A 19,076-nucleotide genomic window follows, 5' to 3' on the forward strand; every position below is an offset into this window, starting at 1 on the left:
ACAGTCCTCTCTCCCCTTCTTGGGTTACATTATCTCGGATACCGGACTCAGGATGGATCCTGAGAAAATCTCTGCCATCCTTAAATGGCCGCTACCTGTGGGAGTCAAAGCAATACAGTGATTCCTTGGCTTTGCTAATTATTATCGGCAATTCATTCCTCACTTCTCCACACTGACCGCTCCCATTTCTACTATGACCCGAAAGGGAACAGATCCAAAGAACTGGTCCTCTGAGGCTGAAGAGGCTCTCTCTTAAACAATTGTTCTCCACCCCTCCCATTCTGCATCACCCAGATTTGAACAAGCAGTTCTTCCTAGTTGTAGATGCATCCTCGTTAGGGGCTGGAGCTGTGCTAACCCAGAAGGCCTCCTCAGGTCGCCGCGTGTCCTGTGGTTCCTTCTCTAAGGTCTTCTCCGCTCCTGAGCGTAACTACTCCATCGGGGACCGGGAGGATACTCGCCATTAAGATGGCTTTGGAGGAGTGGCGATACCTGCTGGAGGGCACAGTCTATCCAGTGGTTATCTACATGGACCATAAGAACCTGGCGTATCTCCAGTCTGCCCAGAGACTTAATCCACACAAAGCTAGGTCGTCTTTGCTTTTTGCCCCTTTTAACTTTCTTTTACATTTCAGGTCCGGTGACAAGAATGTCAGAGCCCATGCCCTCTCTCGCTCTTTTCTGTCCGAGGATCAAGAGGAGGATTCACAATTTATCATTGAACCGTCCAAGATGGTCACTGTTGTTCCAGTCATTCTGTCGCGAATTCCCCCAGGGAAAACCCTTGTGGCTGAATCCGAGAAGGAGCAAGTTTTGTCTTGGGGCCACTCGTCCAATGTCGCTGGAGACGCGGGACAAAGGAAGACTCTACAGTTGATTTCTCGCCACTACTGGTGACCGTCCATGAGGAGGGAGATCTATGTTTACGTGGCTGCCTGTCCAATTTGTGCCCACAATAAAGTCCCCAAACGACTTCCTACCATTTCTCTCCTGCCGTTACCCATACCATCTGGTCCATGGCAGCACATAGCTATGGACTTCATTACGGATTTGCCAGTATCCAAGGGTTGCACTGTCACCTGGGTAGTCATTGATTGCTTCACCAAAATGGTGCACTTCACCCCATTGTTTGCTCTCCTGTCCGCTCCTGAACTGGCTGACAGCTCCACCAAACATATTTTCTGCCTGCACGGATTTCCTCGTCACATTGTATCCGATCGAGGTTCGTAGTTCACTTCCAGATTCTGGCGAGCTCTCTGTAAACATCTGGATGTCACCTTGGATTTCTCTTCGGCCTATCACCCCCAGTCCAATGGGCAAGTGGAGGTGGCAACCAGGTACTACTGGCAATTACCTGCGACACTTCGTCAGTGCCCATCATAATGATTGGGTGAAATTGCTTCCCTTGGCTGAGTTCTCGTACAACAATCACATTGGTGAAGCCTCGGGAGAATCTCTGTTCTACATTGCGTTCGGTCAGCTACCCTAGGTTCCCCGTCTGGTGATGGTTCCCTCTGATGTCCCTGCGGCAGATGTCTTCTCCAATGATTTTGTGAAGTTGTGGGAGGACACCAAAGCCACTTTAGAAGCATCCTTGGCCCATATGAAGAGACATGCAGACAAAAGGCGTCTGGATCGTCTGTACTTCTGCCCTGGTGACAAGGTTTGGCTCTCGTCCAGGTACGTCCGGCTGAAGGTTCCTTCTTACAAGTTGGGTGCTCGTTTTATCTGGCCTTTCGAAGTGTTGAAGCGGATCAACGAGGTCTCCTATAAATTGAAGCTGCCTCCTTCATTATGGATTCCAAATTCCTTCCATATATCTCTACTGAAGCAGGTCATCCTGAGTTTCTTCTTCAAAGATCACATTACTACACCCATGCCAACTGTCTCGGATGATGTTTTTGAAGTGGAGAACATCTTGGCGATGAAGAAGGTGAGAGGCAAGACCTTCTTCCTTGTTGACTGGAAGGGATTTGGCCCCGAAGAGAGATCCTGGGAGCCGAAGGAGAACATTCATGATTCTCCTCTGGAAATTCCTTGATGGCCTGAAGAGGAGGGGGCATAAATAAGGGGTACTGTTAGCACCACGCCGGATCTCTGCTCTGACAGGCAGTGTCTCCGGTGTGTCATTTCACTCACCCATGCTGCGGTCGGATCCTATTTTCCTCATGCTCTGCATGGTTCCAGCAGCACTTCCAGCCTATTTCCTCCCCAGCCAATGGTTGAGAGACATCATGCATATATTGCTTCCTCCCCATTGGGGAGGTGCTTGAGCAACCTTCCTGTTTTGCAGTCTAAGTTGTGTAAAGTTGCATACCAGTCCTTGCTGCACTCTGGTGCAAATCCTGCCTTCTGCACTCTGGTGCAAATCCTGACTGCTGCACTCTGGTGCAATTCCTGCCTGCTGTACTCCAGTGAAAATCTTGCCTGCTGCATTCTGGTGCAGATCCTACCTGCTGCACTCTGATATAAACACTGCCTGCTGCACTCTGGTGTGAACTCTTCTGCACTCTGATATAAACACTGCTTGCTGCACTCTGGTGTGAACTCTGCTGCACTCTGAAGTGAATTCTGTCTGCTGTACTCTGGTGCGAACTCTGTCTGCTGCATTCTACTACAAACTCTGCCAGCTGCTCCCTCCAGTCTGTCCTTTGGGTCCAGCTGCTGCACGTCCATTGGTCTGTCCTGGGGTGGCACGTGACGTTTATTGGGAGTTTAACTTCACCATCAGAGGCTCTAGTGAACAGTCAGGTGTTCGCTTAGTCGCGTCCCTCCAGGCTCTCCACGGTCCTTGGCACAGTGGTTCCACAAACTACATCCATGACAACATGTAGCTCTTTCATAGACAAATTCAACAATACCTTTACATGGTCGGTTCGTTCCTCCATTACTGAGAAATCAGTGTTTTAATTAATATGTAAATGAGGTTGAAGAGCTATAGTAGATCTGAAGCTGCTGCAGCCTCCATTGTGGTTGTCACCTCATTTTGCAGTGATGGTGGGGAACGTTTGTAGTTTCCTTTTTAGGGGGGAGTGTAGGCAAGTCATGAAGGATCTCAGTGAATGACTGACCCTGGCTGTGTTCTGTGGTGATCCATTTGTCATATACACTTATACATTCATTAAATATCACCACACAGGAAGTCAGCATCTGCCTCATCGTGAAAAGTGACATTGCTTATTGTTCTCATGTGGATGGGACAGGGTGCATCATGAGAGCTCAGATCATCATCCTCATCATCTGTGAGTAGTCATCATAGTCTGATCCTTCTGTGCCTACAGTCCAAATTTATTGACTGTGCCATTTATACAGATATATAGGAAAATAGATAGGTAGATAGATAGATAGATGATAGATAAATCGATAGATAATAGATAGATAGATAGATAGATAATAGATAGATAGAGATATGATATATATATACTGCTCAAAAAAATAAAGGGAACACTAGACACTCTTACTGAGCAGATACATGGATGTTAGTGACCTTTTCCTATCATTTCTACCTGATGTTTATTCCATTGGCCCAACAGCAGGAGAAATTGAATCACAATCAGTGTTGATTTCACAGAAGTGTGACTGACTTGGCGTTACCTTTTGTTGTTTAAGTGTTCCCTTTATTTTTTTGAGCAGTATATATATATATATATATATATATATATATATATAGTAGACAGATGATAGATAATAGATAGATAAATAGATAGATAGATAGATGATATATAGAGAGATAGATAATAGATAGATGATATATAGAGAGATAGATAATAGATAGATGATATATAGAGAGATAAATATAATAGATAGATAGATAGATAGATAATATATAGAGAGATAGATAATAGCTAGATGATAGATAGATAGATAAATAGATAGATAGATAATAGATAGATATAGATAGATAGATGATATATAGAGAGATAGATAATATATAGAGATAGATAATAGATGATTGATAGATAGATAAATAGATAGATAGATAATATATAGAGAGATAGATAATAGATAGATGATAGATAGATAATAGATAGATAGATAATAGATAGATCGGTAATAGATAGATAGATAGTAGATAGATAATAGATAGATAGATAATATTTAGAGAGATAGATAATAGATAGATGATATATGGATAGATATAATAGATAGATAGATAGATAGATAATATATAGAGAGATAGATAATAGATTGATGATAGATAGATAAATAATAGATAATAGATAGATGATAGATAGATAGATAGATAGATACTGTAGATAATATATAGAGAGATAGATAATAGATTGATGATAGACAGATACATAATAGATAGATAATAGATAGATGATAGATAGATAAATAATAGATATAGAAATATAAAATAAATAAATAGATAATAGGATAGATATGGCATAGATGATAGATTCAAAGACATTAGATATGAGATAGAAAGACAGATCAATACGATAATTATCCTTCCATGGGCTATGATTTTTCTGTTATTCTGTACATTTCACTTGCGAGAACAGCAGTTAGTGCTTCAGAGCTGTTCCACATTTAAGCGGCAGTCCTTTTGGAATCTCAGCCCCCAGTTCTCATTGTTGACCTCTTATGTTTTTATCTCTTACAGCTGCTGCAACAAAACTTTGCGGTGAGTAATAAAATGTTATAATCCCATTTATTGTCAGTGCTCCGGTGACGGGCTGGAGAATTTCTCGGTGATATTACCAGTTTGGGAATGTTCTTTGTGATGTCACTTGTCATGTGGTTTTCTGAATTATTTAGACAATTAAGGACTCCGTGGTTGCTAATAGAGGACAGGCAAGACTTGGAAGTCCCCTTCTGGTTTGTTTCTTTGGAGCCCAAAAATGACAACATGTTTTAATACTGATTTTACCAATATTAGAGAAGGCTCATTTGTAGCACCCACTAGATTTACAATTCATGAGGTGCCTACAGATACTGATCACACACCTGCAGAAAGTGTTGCTTGCAGATTTTTTGAGAACTGGCAATGTTTTTTAGCTTATTTGCATCTTGATGAAACTTCTGCAATGAACCAAAGCTGTAATAGTCACAGGTCACGACCGACTGAACATTACTCTCCCACACATAGTGTATGTCTATATATTCACACGTGAGACTATCCTTAGTCAGTCAGCCATCACTCACAGGCGGTCAAAGGATGTTCATGAAAAAAAAAAATTCACATTTTTTTAAACAATTCTAATTTGGAAAAAAATGTGTTGTTTTTTTAAAACAGTTGAAAATGTTATAAAGTAAACTTAAAAAGTATTTACATATTCCCTTTCATGATCCAGCACTGACTCCCCAGTAGACCTCCCAGTCTTTTTTTTTTCTGCAAGTAGTTGGCATGTGACCACTTTCCACAATGAGTAGTCGCAATAATCATATGTCATACTATGGGCATTCTGATGATGGGAACCATGATGGCAAGAGTATGGCTTGTCACCTCGGTTTGAAGACCAGGAGGACATCTGGGGAGTCAACACAAAATGTGTATTTTTCTTTTTATTTTATACTTTGTGTAGCTGTGTTTAAAAGTTTTTGAAAACTTGTGTAACCTCTTCAATAAAGGATTCATAGACTTTTAAAAAAAAAAAAAACAGAATTTTTAACAATGTGAAACTTCAGATTCTATAATGGTGAGATTTAACCAGAAGATCCTGCTCATTACAGACAAAAACAAAAAGTACAATGGTTGAGGAATGCTGCCATAATGTGTTTATGTCATCTTCTTATGTGGCTTGTTTTTGGTTTTAGGAGCTGAAGCAAAACCGGTGGTGACCTTCACACCCAACTGGAGAATAATACTTCTATATGAATCAGTGACCCTATCCTGTAACTTGAGATCTAAGGCTCAGGAGAACCAAAGATACTTCTGGACCAAAGATAGTAAATTACTATCCTACCATCAACAGACCGTCCAGATAGAATCGTCATTGGAAGAGGATTCAGGAACTTACCAGTGTTGGACCAACAGGGGCTTCAAAAGTGATCCGGTCAGACTAGATGTGGTTAACAGTATGTTCATCTGTAATCTTTCCAACTCATGTAGATTTCACATGAAGAACACGTTCCCAAGTTCTGAGCTCCTAGTGTCTTCTTATTTTTCATTTCCTTCTTTTTTCAGCTCACCTAATCTTGCAGATTCCCCCGGTCATCTATATTGGAGAACTCCTGACTCTGAGGTGTCACACTTTCTCAACTTACCAAAAAACCAACACAACCTTCTTCAAAAATAAAACCGCCATTCACTTCTCAGTCAACGACAGCGAGTTACGATTTATGAGTGTTGGTTTGAATGTGGCTGGGATCTACCGCTGTTCCCAGCAAATATTAATCCACGAGAAGTATAAGATGTTCAACGCTACCATGATTGTGTCTGTCCAAGGTAAAGTATGTGAAACGTTACGATTCTGAAGAATGTTTTTGAATTTTTTCTGTTTCGGCGAGTTAAAACGTGATAAAAAGTCTTCATATATGTCCAGTAATGAGAGCCTAGAGGAATCAATATGCACAGTTTACCTCCTTGTGGACTTGGCCAAAAGTTAACATGATAAACAGAAATATATATGTAGTAAACTTTGACATTTTAAAGAAAAGCCCCAGCATCAGTTGAAAGATATTCAGGACGGGGTTGAGTGATCATTAGGTCTCCATAAATATTATAGACCAGTTCCTTAAAGGGCATGTCCACTACTTTATGGTAAGAGATTTCAATTATCAGCCTCCGTTCTGGTTTGAAAAAAATACTTCATCATAAGAGGTTTCAGCTATCAAGCTCCTGTGGGTGATGGGGGGGGCTGATTGATTGCTCACTTCCATAACTAAAAGATGCTTTGTCTTAAGGGCCTTTTACACATAGCGATATCACTAAAGCGTCACCGATTTTGTGACGTAGCAGCGATATTGGTACATGTGACACTCACCTCCGACCACCCCCCCCCGCTGACTATCGCTGATCGCGCAAGATCGTCCTGGTCCATTTCTCGTCATCGGCTTCCTGCTGGCGCCGACGAGCGAGCCATGGACGCGGGCGGAAGACGGTCATCATCGCTGTGTCTGACAGGTGAGTAATGACCGCCGAGCATCGCTGCGTCGCTGGTGAGATCTGCCTGTTTGGCAGCTCACTAGCGACCATTTAGCGATGCACCAACGATCCTGACCGGGTCATATTGTGGTCGGGATCACTGGTGCATCGCTAAATGTAACGGGGCCTTTAAACAGAGTAGGGAGCTGGATTAGCTGTTGAAATGAGCAGTCAGACATCCCCCTTCGCATGGATAACTGGTGATGTGCCAACACTGGATATGATCTACTATGTCAAGTACAGGACAGGACACTACCTCACATGGGACCAAGATAAAAAAATTAAGATCAAGGCACCTTTAACCCCTTCACGACATGCGGGCGCTGGCCCACATTCGGCGCTAAGCCCACATCTTTCCTGGCACATGTCAGCACATGTCAACCCTACCAGACTTGGCTAACTTAATTATTTAACCCCTTTGCGACATGCGCAGTACTAGTATGGTGCATGTTGTGTCCCTCCTTTTCATGTGGGCTCAGGCACTGAGCCCACATCATTCCCAGCACATGTCAGCTGTTTTGTTAAATGTCGCTGTCAAACTCTGACAGTGTCATTTAATGTGATAGCGCTGGGAGTTTAATGTGATAGCACAGGGAGTGCATCGTTAATCCTTCCCATCGGGGCCCATGTCACATGACTGCAGGTCTCTGATGGGTTAGCATGACAACCTAGGGTCTGTATTTGTCATTGCCATATTGCTATGAACACCGCTCAGTGGTGGGCGCTCATAGCAAGTGAGAGTTTTTGCTGCATAGAGCAGGGCTGTAGCACAAGCGATCTAATCTCCCATGGATACTTTTGAGGCAAGTGTAAAGTAAGAAAAAAAGCTTTTAAAAAAATAAAAAAATCTAAAAGTTCAGATCACCCCCCATTTGCCCCATTCAAAATAAAATAATTAAAAATATATATATTGTAGGGATTCGACTCGCTTAGGTGCAGCAGAGACAAACATGAGGCACGTTCCTTTAAAATTTCACCAGGTTTATTACTCCATAAACCATAGACAGCATAACACTGAAATGTAACCTTCACTTCAGGCAAAGGAACAGAAATGTCCGTGGCTTCAGACTCGGACTGAGAGTCTCAGCACATGCTGGGAGCTGTAGTCCTCCCCATATACACTCTCTGTAGTGTCCCCCCTGGACACATGGAAGTCTGTCCACACTCAGACAGACTCACTCCACTCTCTCACATGTGCCAAACACCTCAATTACATAGCCCTGTAACCACACCCACAGGTGATCACATGGCTATGACATCACTAAAGGTTGTATAGACACACACAGGCTTCCCTGACACAGTGTAACAGAAAGATCAGCAGTACCTCTGCTGATCAATACACCCTGGAGCCTGCATCCCAAGGCCACCCACCTTGAGACCCATAATGGTCATTTAGGACCCTACTCCTGTTACCACACTGAATGTGCCTGTACACCCACACAGCGCCCCCTAGCTGACATAGTGGTAACTACACCACATACCTCCCCCCTCTGTTCAAACTTGTGGGGTTGAACACATGATATCACCCAGGGATCTTGAGACCTGGCACCCATGTCACCTTGCCCTACCAGTCAGGAGGACCATCTCCGTCTGTTTCGGTAGTCATACTGCATATTTACGTTAGGCCTCCCCTGCCCCCAGCGGTCAGTATCTCGGCCTTGGGCTTTGGCCTTCCCGTCAACGTCCGTCAGTGTGACCAGACACTCTTTAGTCTCCACCTGTCTGCAGTGTGCTTCATCACGCGACCTTTCTCTCACTGGCTGGCTCTCCCAGTTTGCACGGTCATGAGTCCCACGTCCAGCTGGGCCAACTGACTGGTCTGAGTCTGACCCTCTGTCGCTATGTCCACCACCGAGTCTCGTGCCTATGTTACTAAGATTAGAACGGCCACTTGCGGACTCTCGACGTTCTTGCCTTCGACTACCTGTCCTTTCATTCCTTGGAGGATCCCTTCGGGTCCTTACACCTTGGGTTGGAGGGGGACGCCACCTGACGTTCTCTATCTGCTCATTCATCTGCAGTCGATCCTGTCTTAGCTGCTCAATCTCCTTCAGGTACGCTACCCGATATTCCAGGAGCATGCGAAGCTTCCCAATGCTTTCCACCGAACCAACCACAATGACAGGAACCATGTCATCTTCAATAACGACTTGGATTTCACCAGCAGGTGGGATCCTCACTCTCTTCACACAGGATCGATTCACCATCTCCTGCATCACCTTTCCAAGTCTGCCAATGACTTTCCCCACCAGATTTCTGGGCACCGGAATTATGTCTTCCACAAAGCCCAGCCGACTTTGCGCTTCTCTTGCAAGCTCCAGACGTCGAGCGGCTTTCCTATTACGCTTCACGAGCATCTGTTTCGTGCGGAGACATTGTAGGTGCATCTCCTTCAGGACAGCCACCCTTCTCTCTGTGTCTTCCGTTTCTGCCAGTATCACCAACTGGTCTGTTTCTGGTGCCCAGCTCACACTATAGGCCTTTACTGCCTTTTTAAAGGTCTCATGCACACCTTCGCTGGCACATGCTTCTCGCACGTCTTCGGGTACCTCCATCACGCACTTGAAGGTCATGGACTTGCTCTCATCCTGGACAGATGGCTCTGGGTTCCCCACGGACACTTCCCTCAAGGTATCTGCCAAGACCGGGTGACTGTCTTGTGCAGCTCTTGGCTCACCATCTTCCTGAGATTTACAGTCTTCAGGACCCTTTTCCAAGATGGGCTTTGGCAGTTCTGCCTTGCTATCAGTCGGGCAAGGCCGCTGTACGTCTTCACCCATCCACTTCTTCTGCAGAAGACCTTTTACTACTCCACTGAGTTCTTGCAGAACTTTATCTCGCTCCTCTGCCAGGTAGCAACGCTGATCCTCTCTCCTGAGAATCTCCTGTTGATGCTTCTCTTGGGCCTCTCTGAGCACCTCCATATCTTCCAACAGGGTCTTGTTCATGGTTTTACACGCTGACAGGTGACCTCTGAGCTCAGAGACTTCCTTCTCCAGCTCATCCACTCTGTGCTCAGCTGCTTGCCTTAGGACTCTTTCCCGTTCGACATGTTCTGTTACAGTCTCCTTTATAAGCTGTATCTCACGATCTTGTTCTCTTTTGGCCAGCACGTGTCTCACCACTACCTCTTTAATTATATCATCAAAGGGTACCACTGGGTCAGTCACACCAGTCGAGTGAACCCTCCAGTTACCGTCCAGCACCAATGTGTCTAGTCCAGCAGTCTCATCTCCCAGCCCACCATCTGTCTTATCACGAGACGTCAGGTCCGTCAGTTGGGCAGATGTACTTCTTACTCTGGTCAGTTCTACCTCTGACCTGTCCATGTCAGGAACCGTCACTGTCTCAGTGTCCTCTTGCCCCACAGTCAAAGCATCTCCATCGTCAGACCAAACGTCATCAAACAAAAGAAAGTCCCGGCCCCTCTCCCAGGCATAGACTAAGTCCCGTGGTATTCCTCTACCTTGGCACTCACCACCTTTGGTCCCCTCAAACACTACTCTGTCAACTGCATAGTTCACCGTGACCCCGTGTTTACAGCGAACCCTGATGTTTTTCTCGGTCAGAGAGAAAACGAGAGGAGTTCCTGTCAGAGTCACCTGACTCTCTGATTCCAGCCGACCAAAGGCTCCTTCCCGGTGCAGCATCACTGTACACATCTGTGGCCCATCATTACTCCCCGGAAAGGATATTCCACATTCTGAAAAAGACCTGCACATACACTGCGGTACTCCAGACATACCTACTGAGACACCCAGTGCTGTCACTTCTTCACACTTGGCCCCTTTCTGGACCACCACCCCGCTTTGGGTTGCCACCCCAATTTTGGTCACCGCCCCTTTTGGAACTCCACCCCTTTTTGGGTTACCACTCCAATTTGGGTCACCGCCCCCTTTTGGGACTCCACCCCTTTTTGGGTTACCACTCCAATTTGGGTCACCGCCCCCTTTTGGGTTTCCACCCCTTTTTGGGTTACCGCCCCCTTTTGGGTCACCGCCCCCTTTTGGGTCACCGCCCCTTTTGGGATTTCCCCATGTCCGTCCTGCAGAACCTCTTAGGCCACAGTTCACACAGTACAGTTTGTCTTTTAACGATACCACACAAGTCTTTGCTGGCACCGCCACAGCTCCTGCTGTCACTGATCACCGGCACCTCCGGCTGCTGTTCACACACATACACAGCGGCTGGTGTCACTGCAGCTCCTGCTGCGCCATCTTCGTGGACCCGCCGATCCACCGGAAGCCGCTTGTCACCTTCGTAACCCCGCCGGGTTACTGGAAGCCGCTTGTCACCCTCAAAGATAAAAAAGCCACAAAAGTGCACCCATAGGGCCTTACCAGTGCAGGTATAATGGGTTATGCAGCAATAATACAGGGTACTCACCCTTAATAGTTGTGTAAAGCCACAACTACTGTATCCGCTTAGTCACATGCAATAAAGCTGCAGCAGGATGGTGTAGACAGACAGCGTCTGCTACCAATGCTCCCAGGGCAGATCCCTTAAAGAAAACACCAGGTCCTTGTGCTGCGAGACCTTCGTGACCCCACTGAGCCACAGCAAGCACCTTCAGGTTTTGCAGAGGAAAAAAAAAGAGAAAAAACACATGCACAGTCTCTCACATGTCCTGTTCGTGTGCCACTCAGGACGTACCATCTCCACCTGAGACCGTCCAACACACAGGGCACACCGGGTGCTATTCAGGGAGCCGACCCTCCTCCCAGGGTCTCCCAACACACCAGCCTCACCAGGTCCAGGGGCTCAGCGGGTGCTCTTCAGGACATCCGTCTCCGCCTGAGACTGCCCAACACACGCCTCACCAGGTCCAAGGTCATAGCACGTGTTCCAGGGATCCGATTCCTCTCCCAGAACCTCCCAACACTGACCCTCCAGGACCTTGCTCACTGACCCCTCCAGGAACACAGTCTCTCACTGACCCTGGTCACTGCAACACAGACTCCTGTCTGTTACCTGTGTCAGCCACACAGGTTCCTGGACGCCTCTTCTCCTCCAGAGGTATCCCACAAATATTAATACAGTCACTTTCTCTGACCTCGGTCAGTATTACTCACGGTTGTCAGACCGTCCGCTCTCCTGGCTCAGAATCGCCAGCACTGCCACACGTGCTTCTGGGAATCGCTGCCCGCAGTCTGTCACCAATTGTAGGGATTCGACTCGCTTAGGTGCAGCGGGAGACAAACATGAGGCACGTTCCTTTAAAATTTCACCAGGTTTATTACTCCATAAACCATAGACAGCATAACACTGAAATGTAACCTTCACTTCAGGCAAAGGAACAGAAATGTCCGTGGCTTCAGACTCGGACTGAGAGTCTCAGCACATGCTGGGAGCTGTTGTCCTCCCCATATACACTCTCTGTAGTGTCCCCCCTGGACACATGGAAGTCTGTCCACACTCAGACAGACTCACTCCACTCTCTCACATGTGCCAAACACCTCAATTACATAGCCCTGTAACCACACCCACAGGTGATCACATGGCTATGACATCACTAAAGGTTGTATAGACACACACAGGCTTCCCTGACACAGTGTAACAGAAAGATCAGCAGTACCCCTGCTGATCAATACACCCTGGAGTCTGCATCCCAAGGCCACCCACCTTGAGACCCATAATGGTCATTTAGGACCCTGCTCCTGTTACCACACTGAATGTGCCTGTACACCCGTCCTGGGACACCCACACAGCGCCCCCTAGCTGACATAGTGGTAACTACACCACAATATATATACACATATTTGGTATCGCCGCGTTCAGATCACCTGATCTATCAAGCTTTAAAAAGAATTAATCTGATCAGTAAATGACGTAGCGAAAAAAAGTCAATACACCAGAATTATGTTTTTTTGGTCAAAGCAACATTGAATTAAAATGCAATAACAGGCAATCAAAAGATCGTACCTACACCAAAATGGTATCAATAAAAACGTCAGCTTGTCATTTCTGCATATTACCACAATTGGAATTTTTTTCCAATTTTCCAGTACACAATATGGTAAAATCAATGGAGCCTTTCAAAAGTACAACCCATTCCACAAAAAACAAGCCCTCATATGGCCATATTAATGGGAAAATATAAAAGTTATGGCTCTGTGAATCAGGGGAGCATAACACAGAAACACAAAAATAAAAATGGGTTGCAGTGTGAAGGGGTTAAAATAAAACTATAATAGTAAGTCCTTTAGAATATCATTGTAAATACATAATTAGTGATTTTCTATAGTTATTCCAAAAGTAATACTTTCGAAGTGGACAATGCCTTGAAAACCTGATTATTTTTCCTCTCAGAGCAACCTCACACATCACTCGGGGGAAAGACATCAACATCTCCTTGGGTTCTGGTCGTTGCCCTCCTTCTCCTTCTCTTTGCTGCTCTCCTGATCTTCGTGTGTAGATACAAGCTTCATTTTAAAAGATGTTGCCAGTTGAATACCATCAGAGGTTGGTCCATTTCAATCTTGAAAGAGTGATCAGAGTGAATTCATCCACTTAACCATTTTATGAAAATTGATTCTTTATTTTTCAATTTTGTCTCCTTGAAGTCTTTTGTTGATGACTCTAGAGTCGTGTCTTCCTATTTATAACACTGCAGTCAATCACTGGCCTTAATGGTCTTTGCCGTCTTCATCAGCATGATGAGTGATTGGCAATGGTCATGTGTTGTAAATAGGAAGTCACTCCTGCAGAACTTCAGGACACAACGGAGAGGTGACTCTTGATTGGCAGGAGTTTCAATGAGTAGGTGATTCTCATTTGATATTTTCAAACCTCCCCTACCATTTTTTTAATTGATGACCTTTTTAATGAGTCCACCAATTATTCCATTTTATTAAATAATCCCAGATGTTGTGAGATATTATTCCATGTACTGTTCTCAGTTTATTATGAAACAATAGTCTCCTGTGTATACAACTTATTTGCATACATAGGAATAATGCGCATTGTGCAGTTATGTAATCCTGAAATATTTTTATTCTTCGCAAAGTTCAGTTCCTCTTTAGTTCCTCTCTGTAGATGCAAAACAGAAGATATAATATGTGTACAGTTGTGTGAAAAAGTGTTTGCCCCCTTCATGTTTTCCTATTCTTTTGCATGTTTGTCACACTTAAATGTTTCAGATCACCAAACAAATGTAAAAATTAGACAGAGCTAACACAAGTAATCACAAAATGCTGTTTAGTAATTGAAGGTCTTTATTATTAAGTTAAAAAGAAATCAAAACCTACAGGGCCCTGTGTGAAAAAGGGATTGCCCTCTAAACCTAATAACTGTGCTGGCCACCCATAGAAGCAACTACTGCAATCAAGCTTTTGTGATAATTGGCAATGAGTCTAACTGTAATAACTGGAGGAATTTTGGCCCACTCATCTTTGCATAATTGTTGTAATTTAACCACATTGGAGGGTTTCTGAGCATGAACCGTCTTTTTAAGGTCATGCCTCAGCATCAGAATCAGATTAAGGTCAGAACTTTGACTAGGCCACTCCAAAGTCTTAATTTGTTTTTTTTTTAAGCCATTCAGAGGTGGACTTGCTGGTTTGTTTTGGCTCATTGTCCTGCTGAATAACCCAAGTGCACTTCAGTTTGATGACATGAACAGATGGCCGGACATTCTCCTTTGGGATTTTTTGGTAGACAGCAGAATTCATGGTTTCATTTACCACAGCAAGTCTTCCAGGTCCTGAAGCAGCAATACAGCCCAATACCATTATACTACCACCACCATATTTTACTGTTGTTATGATGTTCCTGTCCTGAAATGCTGTGTTACTTCTACGTCAGATGTAATGGAACATACACCTTTCAAAAGATCAACTTTTGTCTCGTCAGTCCAAAATCTCTTTCTTATGGTGGAGTAATGAACACTGACCTTAGCTGAGGCAAGTGAGGCCTGCTGTTCTTTGGATGTTGTGGTGGGTCTTTTGTGACCTCTTAGATAAGTTGTCACTGCGCTTTTGGGGTAATTTTAGCCACTCCTGGGAAGGTTCATCACTGTTCCATATTTTACCCATTTTTGGATAATGACTCTTACTCTGGTTTGCTGGAGTCCAAAAGCTCTAGAAATTGCTTATAACTTTTTCCAGACTGATAGATCTCAATTACTTTGTTTCTCATTTGTTACAGAATTTCTTTGGATTGCGGCATGATGTCTAGCTTTTGGTGAACTTTTGGTCTATTTCACATTGTCAGGCAGGTCCTATTTAAGTGATTTCTTGATTGAGAACAGGTGTGGCAGTAATCACTCCTGGGTGTGACTAGGGAATGTGAACTCAGGTTCCCAAAGATGTGAGAAACCACAGTTAATTTATGTTTTAAGAGGGGACAATTACTTTTTCACACAAGAACCTGTAGGTTTGGATTTATTTTTCCTTTAATAATAAAGACCTTCATTTAAAAACTGTAGTTTGTGATTACTTGTGTTATCTTTGTCTAATATTTAAATTTGTTTGATGATCTGAAATATTTAAGTGTGACAAACACGCAAAAGAAGAGGAAGTCAGGAAGGGGCAAACACTTTTTCACACAACTGTATACTATGGTGTTCATTATACATATCTTATCTGCTTTTCTGAAAGGGAGTCTGTCGGCACATAATGACTGTTCAAGCTAAGCACGTGTGCTCAGTGCACCACACCTGTGGTCAAACAGTTCTGTGCAATTTCTCACCTACTTGTCTTAGATCTATCTCCCTGTGTAGACCCAGAGCTGTAATTCAAGAAAGAGGATGGCAGAGACATATACAACACAAGTAGATGGAAGTTGCACTGACAAAATCACTGTTTAAACCAAACACATGTGCTCAGATCACCCCTCCTGTGACCAAACAGTTCTGTGCAATTTCGCACCTTCTTGTTTTATATCCATCTGCCTCTGTAGACCGTGAGCTGCAAATCAAGAAAAAGGATGATAAAAATAGATACCAAACAAGTAGGTGGGAAGGTGCAGCTTCAAAATTTGTTCAAACCAAGCACATGCGCTCAGTACACCCACAGCAAGGGTACACTGAGTGCCTCAGCTTTGTTTGGTCAGTCATTTTATGCTAAAACTTTCAGAAGATACTGATTCTTTTTGGAGATCCATCTAGTGAGGAAGTCTTTAAAGCAATGCTCCCTGGGAAAAGTATGTAAAATAGCTCTATTCCAGGAGAGGAGTGCCACCTATAGGTAGATATCCTGTAAGTCAATGTCTGACCTTTAATAAAGCTTTAAAACTTGACTCAGGTTATAAGCCATACCTCAAAGAGATGGGAATTAGGGATATACTGAGTAGAATCAAATCCAAGACTGTGCTCTCCACAAATGGGTGTCTTTGTCTGACAACCCTAATCATGTTTCAAAAGCTCTATGAGGAGTCAGACATTGGATAGACCTATAGTTGGAACTACAGCGAAAGTGTCATCCTCGATATGCAGAAGAGCCATTCTTATGATGTTTGATCCCCAAACATTTCTACCATTGGTTGGACTTTCTTCTTTGTCTTAGACTTCATTGAAGTGGCGGAGCACATGAATGACCTGCCATGACGTCTTGGCAGCGGTCTAGCACACCAGTTATCTCCAATCTAGTGGATATCTGAAAATGTGTTAATCCTGGAATACCCTTTCAATGCCAGTGGCATAAAGCCAATTTTACCACCTCACGTTTCCTATGTTAGATCCATAATCACTCTACTTTTAATTTTCTGATTTTCAGAACCTGAGAGAAGACACTACTCAGAAGAAGAAGATGCGTGTTACTCATTCATAGATATGAACCATGTCTCGGGAGGTTGGCCACATTCTTTTATTATGATCTGTTATCTTGACTTTGGCTCCACCACTGGTTGTAAAATTTCATTATGACTGCAAGTTGTGTACATCCTCAGAGAATTCCAATAGAGGGAATTTCTCCCTCTGACTCGTTCCCTCTCAGGGAATCATTATAACATGTAATTTTATTGTGACTGGTGGGAAACAAACATCCGCATGGATCCATCTGATCACAAGATAAGGTAGAATTCTATAGTCTACCATGTGTATATCCTGAGTCCTGGTAAAGATTAACGTCTAATGATGACATGATGACATGATATATTGAATCTATGTACATATTGCTTATTATTTTTAGTTGTGTAATTTTTTTTTTTGGAGGGAGGGGGGAAACTAACCAGTAAAGGGGATTTTTAAGTCCTTTTTTTTTTTTCAATCCAGGTTTTCCTGTTCAAAGTTCAGAACGTGTAAGTACGGGTATTTGCCTTAATTTATATTGATATTAAAAGGAATTATCATATTGAAACAAAAAAAAAAATCGAATTTTTTTGCAATTCATTTTGGACAAATTAGCAGAATGGCAGGTGCAGGAAGGGTCAAAAATGAATGTCTAAAGGTTTTTTTAAACTCTTTCCAGAGGAAAAGTCTTCCTAAAAGAGACCTGAAAGACGAAAAGTCTTTATCAGAATAAGATACTGGTCAGGATAGGTTACTTGCTCAGAAGAAAACTGTCAGAAGAAGAGAATTTATAAGAAGTAAAGACCTTTCAGAAGTAGAGGTTACTTCCTAAAAAAAACCTTTATTAGTAGAAGAAACCTGCTAAGAGACTGTCTCAGTAGCAGCCTACGGTATCTAAAAAAGAGAACATTTCTTTCGCTCCTCAGAGAGCTGTCTGCAGAAAAGGACAGTACTATGGTATGGATATATGGACTTACATGGTTTCTACATGAACTGCAGTAGAAGGGACACCTTACTCCTACAACAAGAATACTCTATTCGAAGAAGTTACTGGTTAAAAGATGAGATTTTCCAAAAAAGAAAAATCAACCTGTCAATCCAGGAGACTTTCTCAGAAGAAAAGGCAGAATAGTAAAAGAATGGAGTTACGCAGAAGATACTTGTCAGTAGATAAAGACAGTTTTATGGACTTTTAAGGCTGTTTCATAAAATTGCAGAATTTTACAATTTATGACGATTTTGAAGGCAGAATTTTTTGGGGGGAAGAATCTTTATATACCCAGTCCTACCATTTTCTCGACTAAACTATTTATGCCTTGGATAAATGCCAACATAGTTGATCTCAGATTTAAAGATTACCTTTGTTTTGTATGTATGACACTAACAGTGAGTGATTAATTTATATATATTTTTTTTTTGCTTTACAGCGTGATTGCTCAACTGTATATTCCCTGATAACAGAAGGCCGTCAGCTGTAGGTGCTGTGTTAGGAGCAGACACGTTAATGACCTCTCAGTAGAGATAATCTTTACCTGATATATGTGGATGATCACTTGGCACCAAAGTCAAACAGTACACCTAAAAAAACTGGATTAAATTGCCAGCACATATGATCTCTGTGTTTTATCTGATCTGTTGTACTTGTGTCGTATATGTTAAGGAAAAGATCCTAGAGCAAAAATAAAAATGCTGTTCCATTCTGGTGGTAGCTGAGTTGCCCACCTTTGAAAATATTTTTTTTCTTACTTAAATGCATGTGTATCTGGCTAAAAATAATTTTTGTAATTGGGAATCGCTACAAATTTTGCACTGTTTGCTGCTACACACCTGTTACGGATACATACTTTTCTTCCCTCACCCCGGTCCTCTTGACTCTGTTGTCCTCTACATCGGGCCTTGCAGATTGCCTGGCATGATCCTATGTGGAGGATGGAGGAGAATCGGGCCGTGGTTACCTGTCCTGTGCTGTCGGGGCTTTCTTCTCTGTTGTCCGGGGGAAAGAGTAAGAGACCGGACAGACGTTCGCACTCGGAAGCAGGGGGTGTGGCTACAGCGCGCGCAGAAGCAGTCAGTCTTGGCAAGAAAAGTCAGCGCGCAGCACAGACAGAGGAGTGCTCCATCCCTTGAGCACCAGGACTGCGCCAGCCCGCGTCCGTGTACTCCCACCGACACCAGTGGGGATTCCAGAGGGAGAAGTGCAGTGTGTCCGGTAACTGGCAGAAAGCAAGTTGCCATGCGCTTCATAATCGTGAGTAC

The 19,076-nt window shown here is 43.5% G+C and overlaps 1 protein-coding gene across 1 annotated transcript; it reads left to right on the top strand.

Annotated features, from left to right (window-relative positions):
- The first annotated feature begins 1,504 nt into the window (after nt 1-1,504).
- On the top strand, nt 1,505-18,528 carry LOC141082634 (low affinity immunoglobulin gamma Fc region receptor III-A-like). Its single transcript, XM_073566585.1, has 9 exons — nt 1,505-1,762; nt 3,140-3,242; nt 4,610-4,630; nt 5,764-6,024; nt 6,134-6,394; nt 13,403-13,555; nt 16,807-16,881; nt 17,304-17,329; nt 18,248-18,528. Exons 1-9 carry the CDS (start codon nt 1,505-1,507, stop codon nt 18,296-18,298), a joined length of 1,209 nt encoding a protein of 402 aa, XP_073422686.1. The 3' UTR covers nt 18,299-18,528.
- Nucleotides 18,529-19,076: the final 548 nt, after the last annotated feature.

This window comes from Dendrobates tinctorius, unplaced genomic scaffold, assembly GCF_039654945.1.
Source record: "Dendrobates tinctorius isolate UK_male_01 unplaced genomic scaffold, ASM3965494v1 ptg000019l, whole genome shotgun sequence".
Lineage (NCBI taxonomy): Eukaryota > Metazoa > Chordata > Amphibia > Anura > Dendrobatidae > Dendrobates > Dendrobates tinctorius.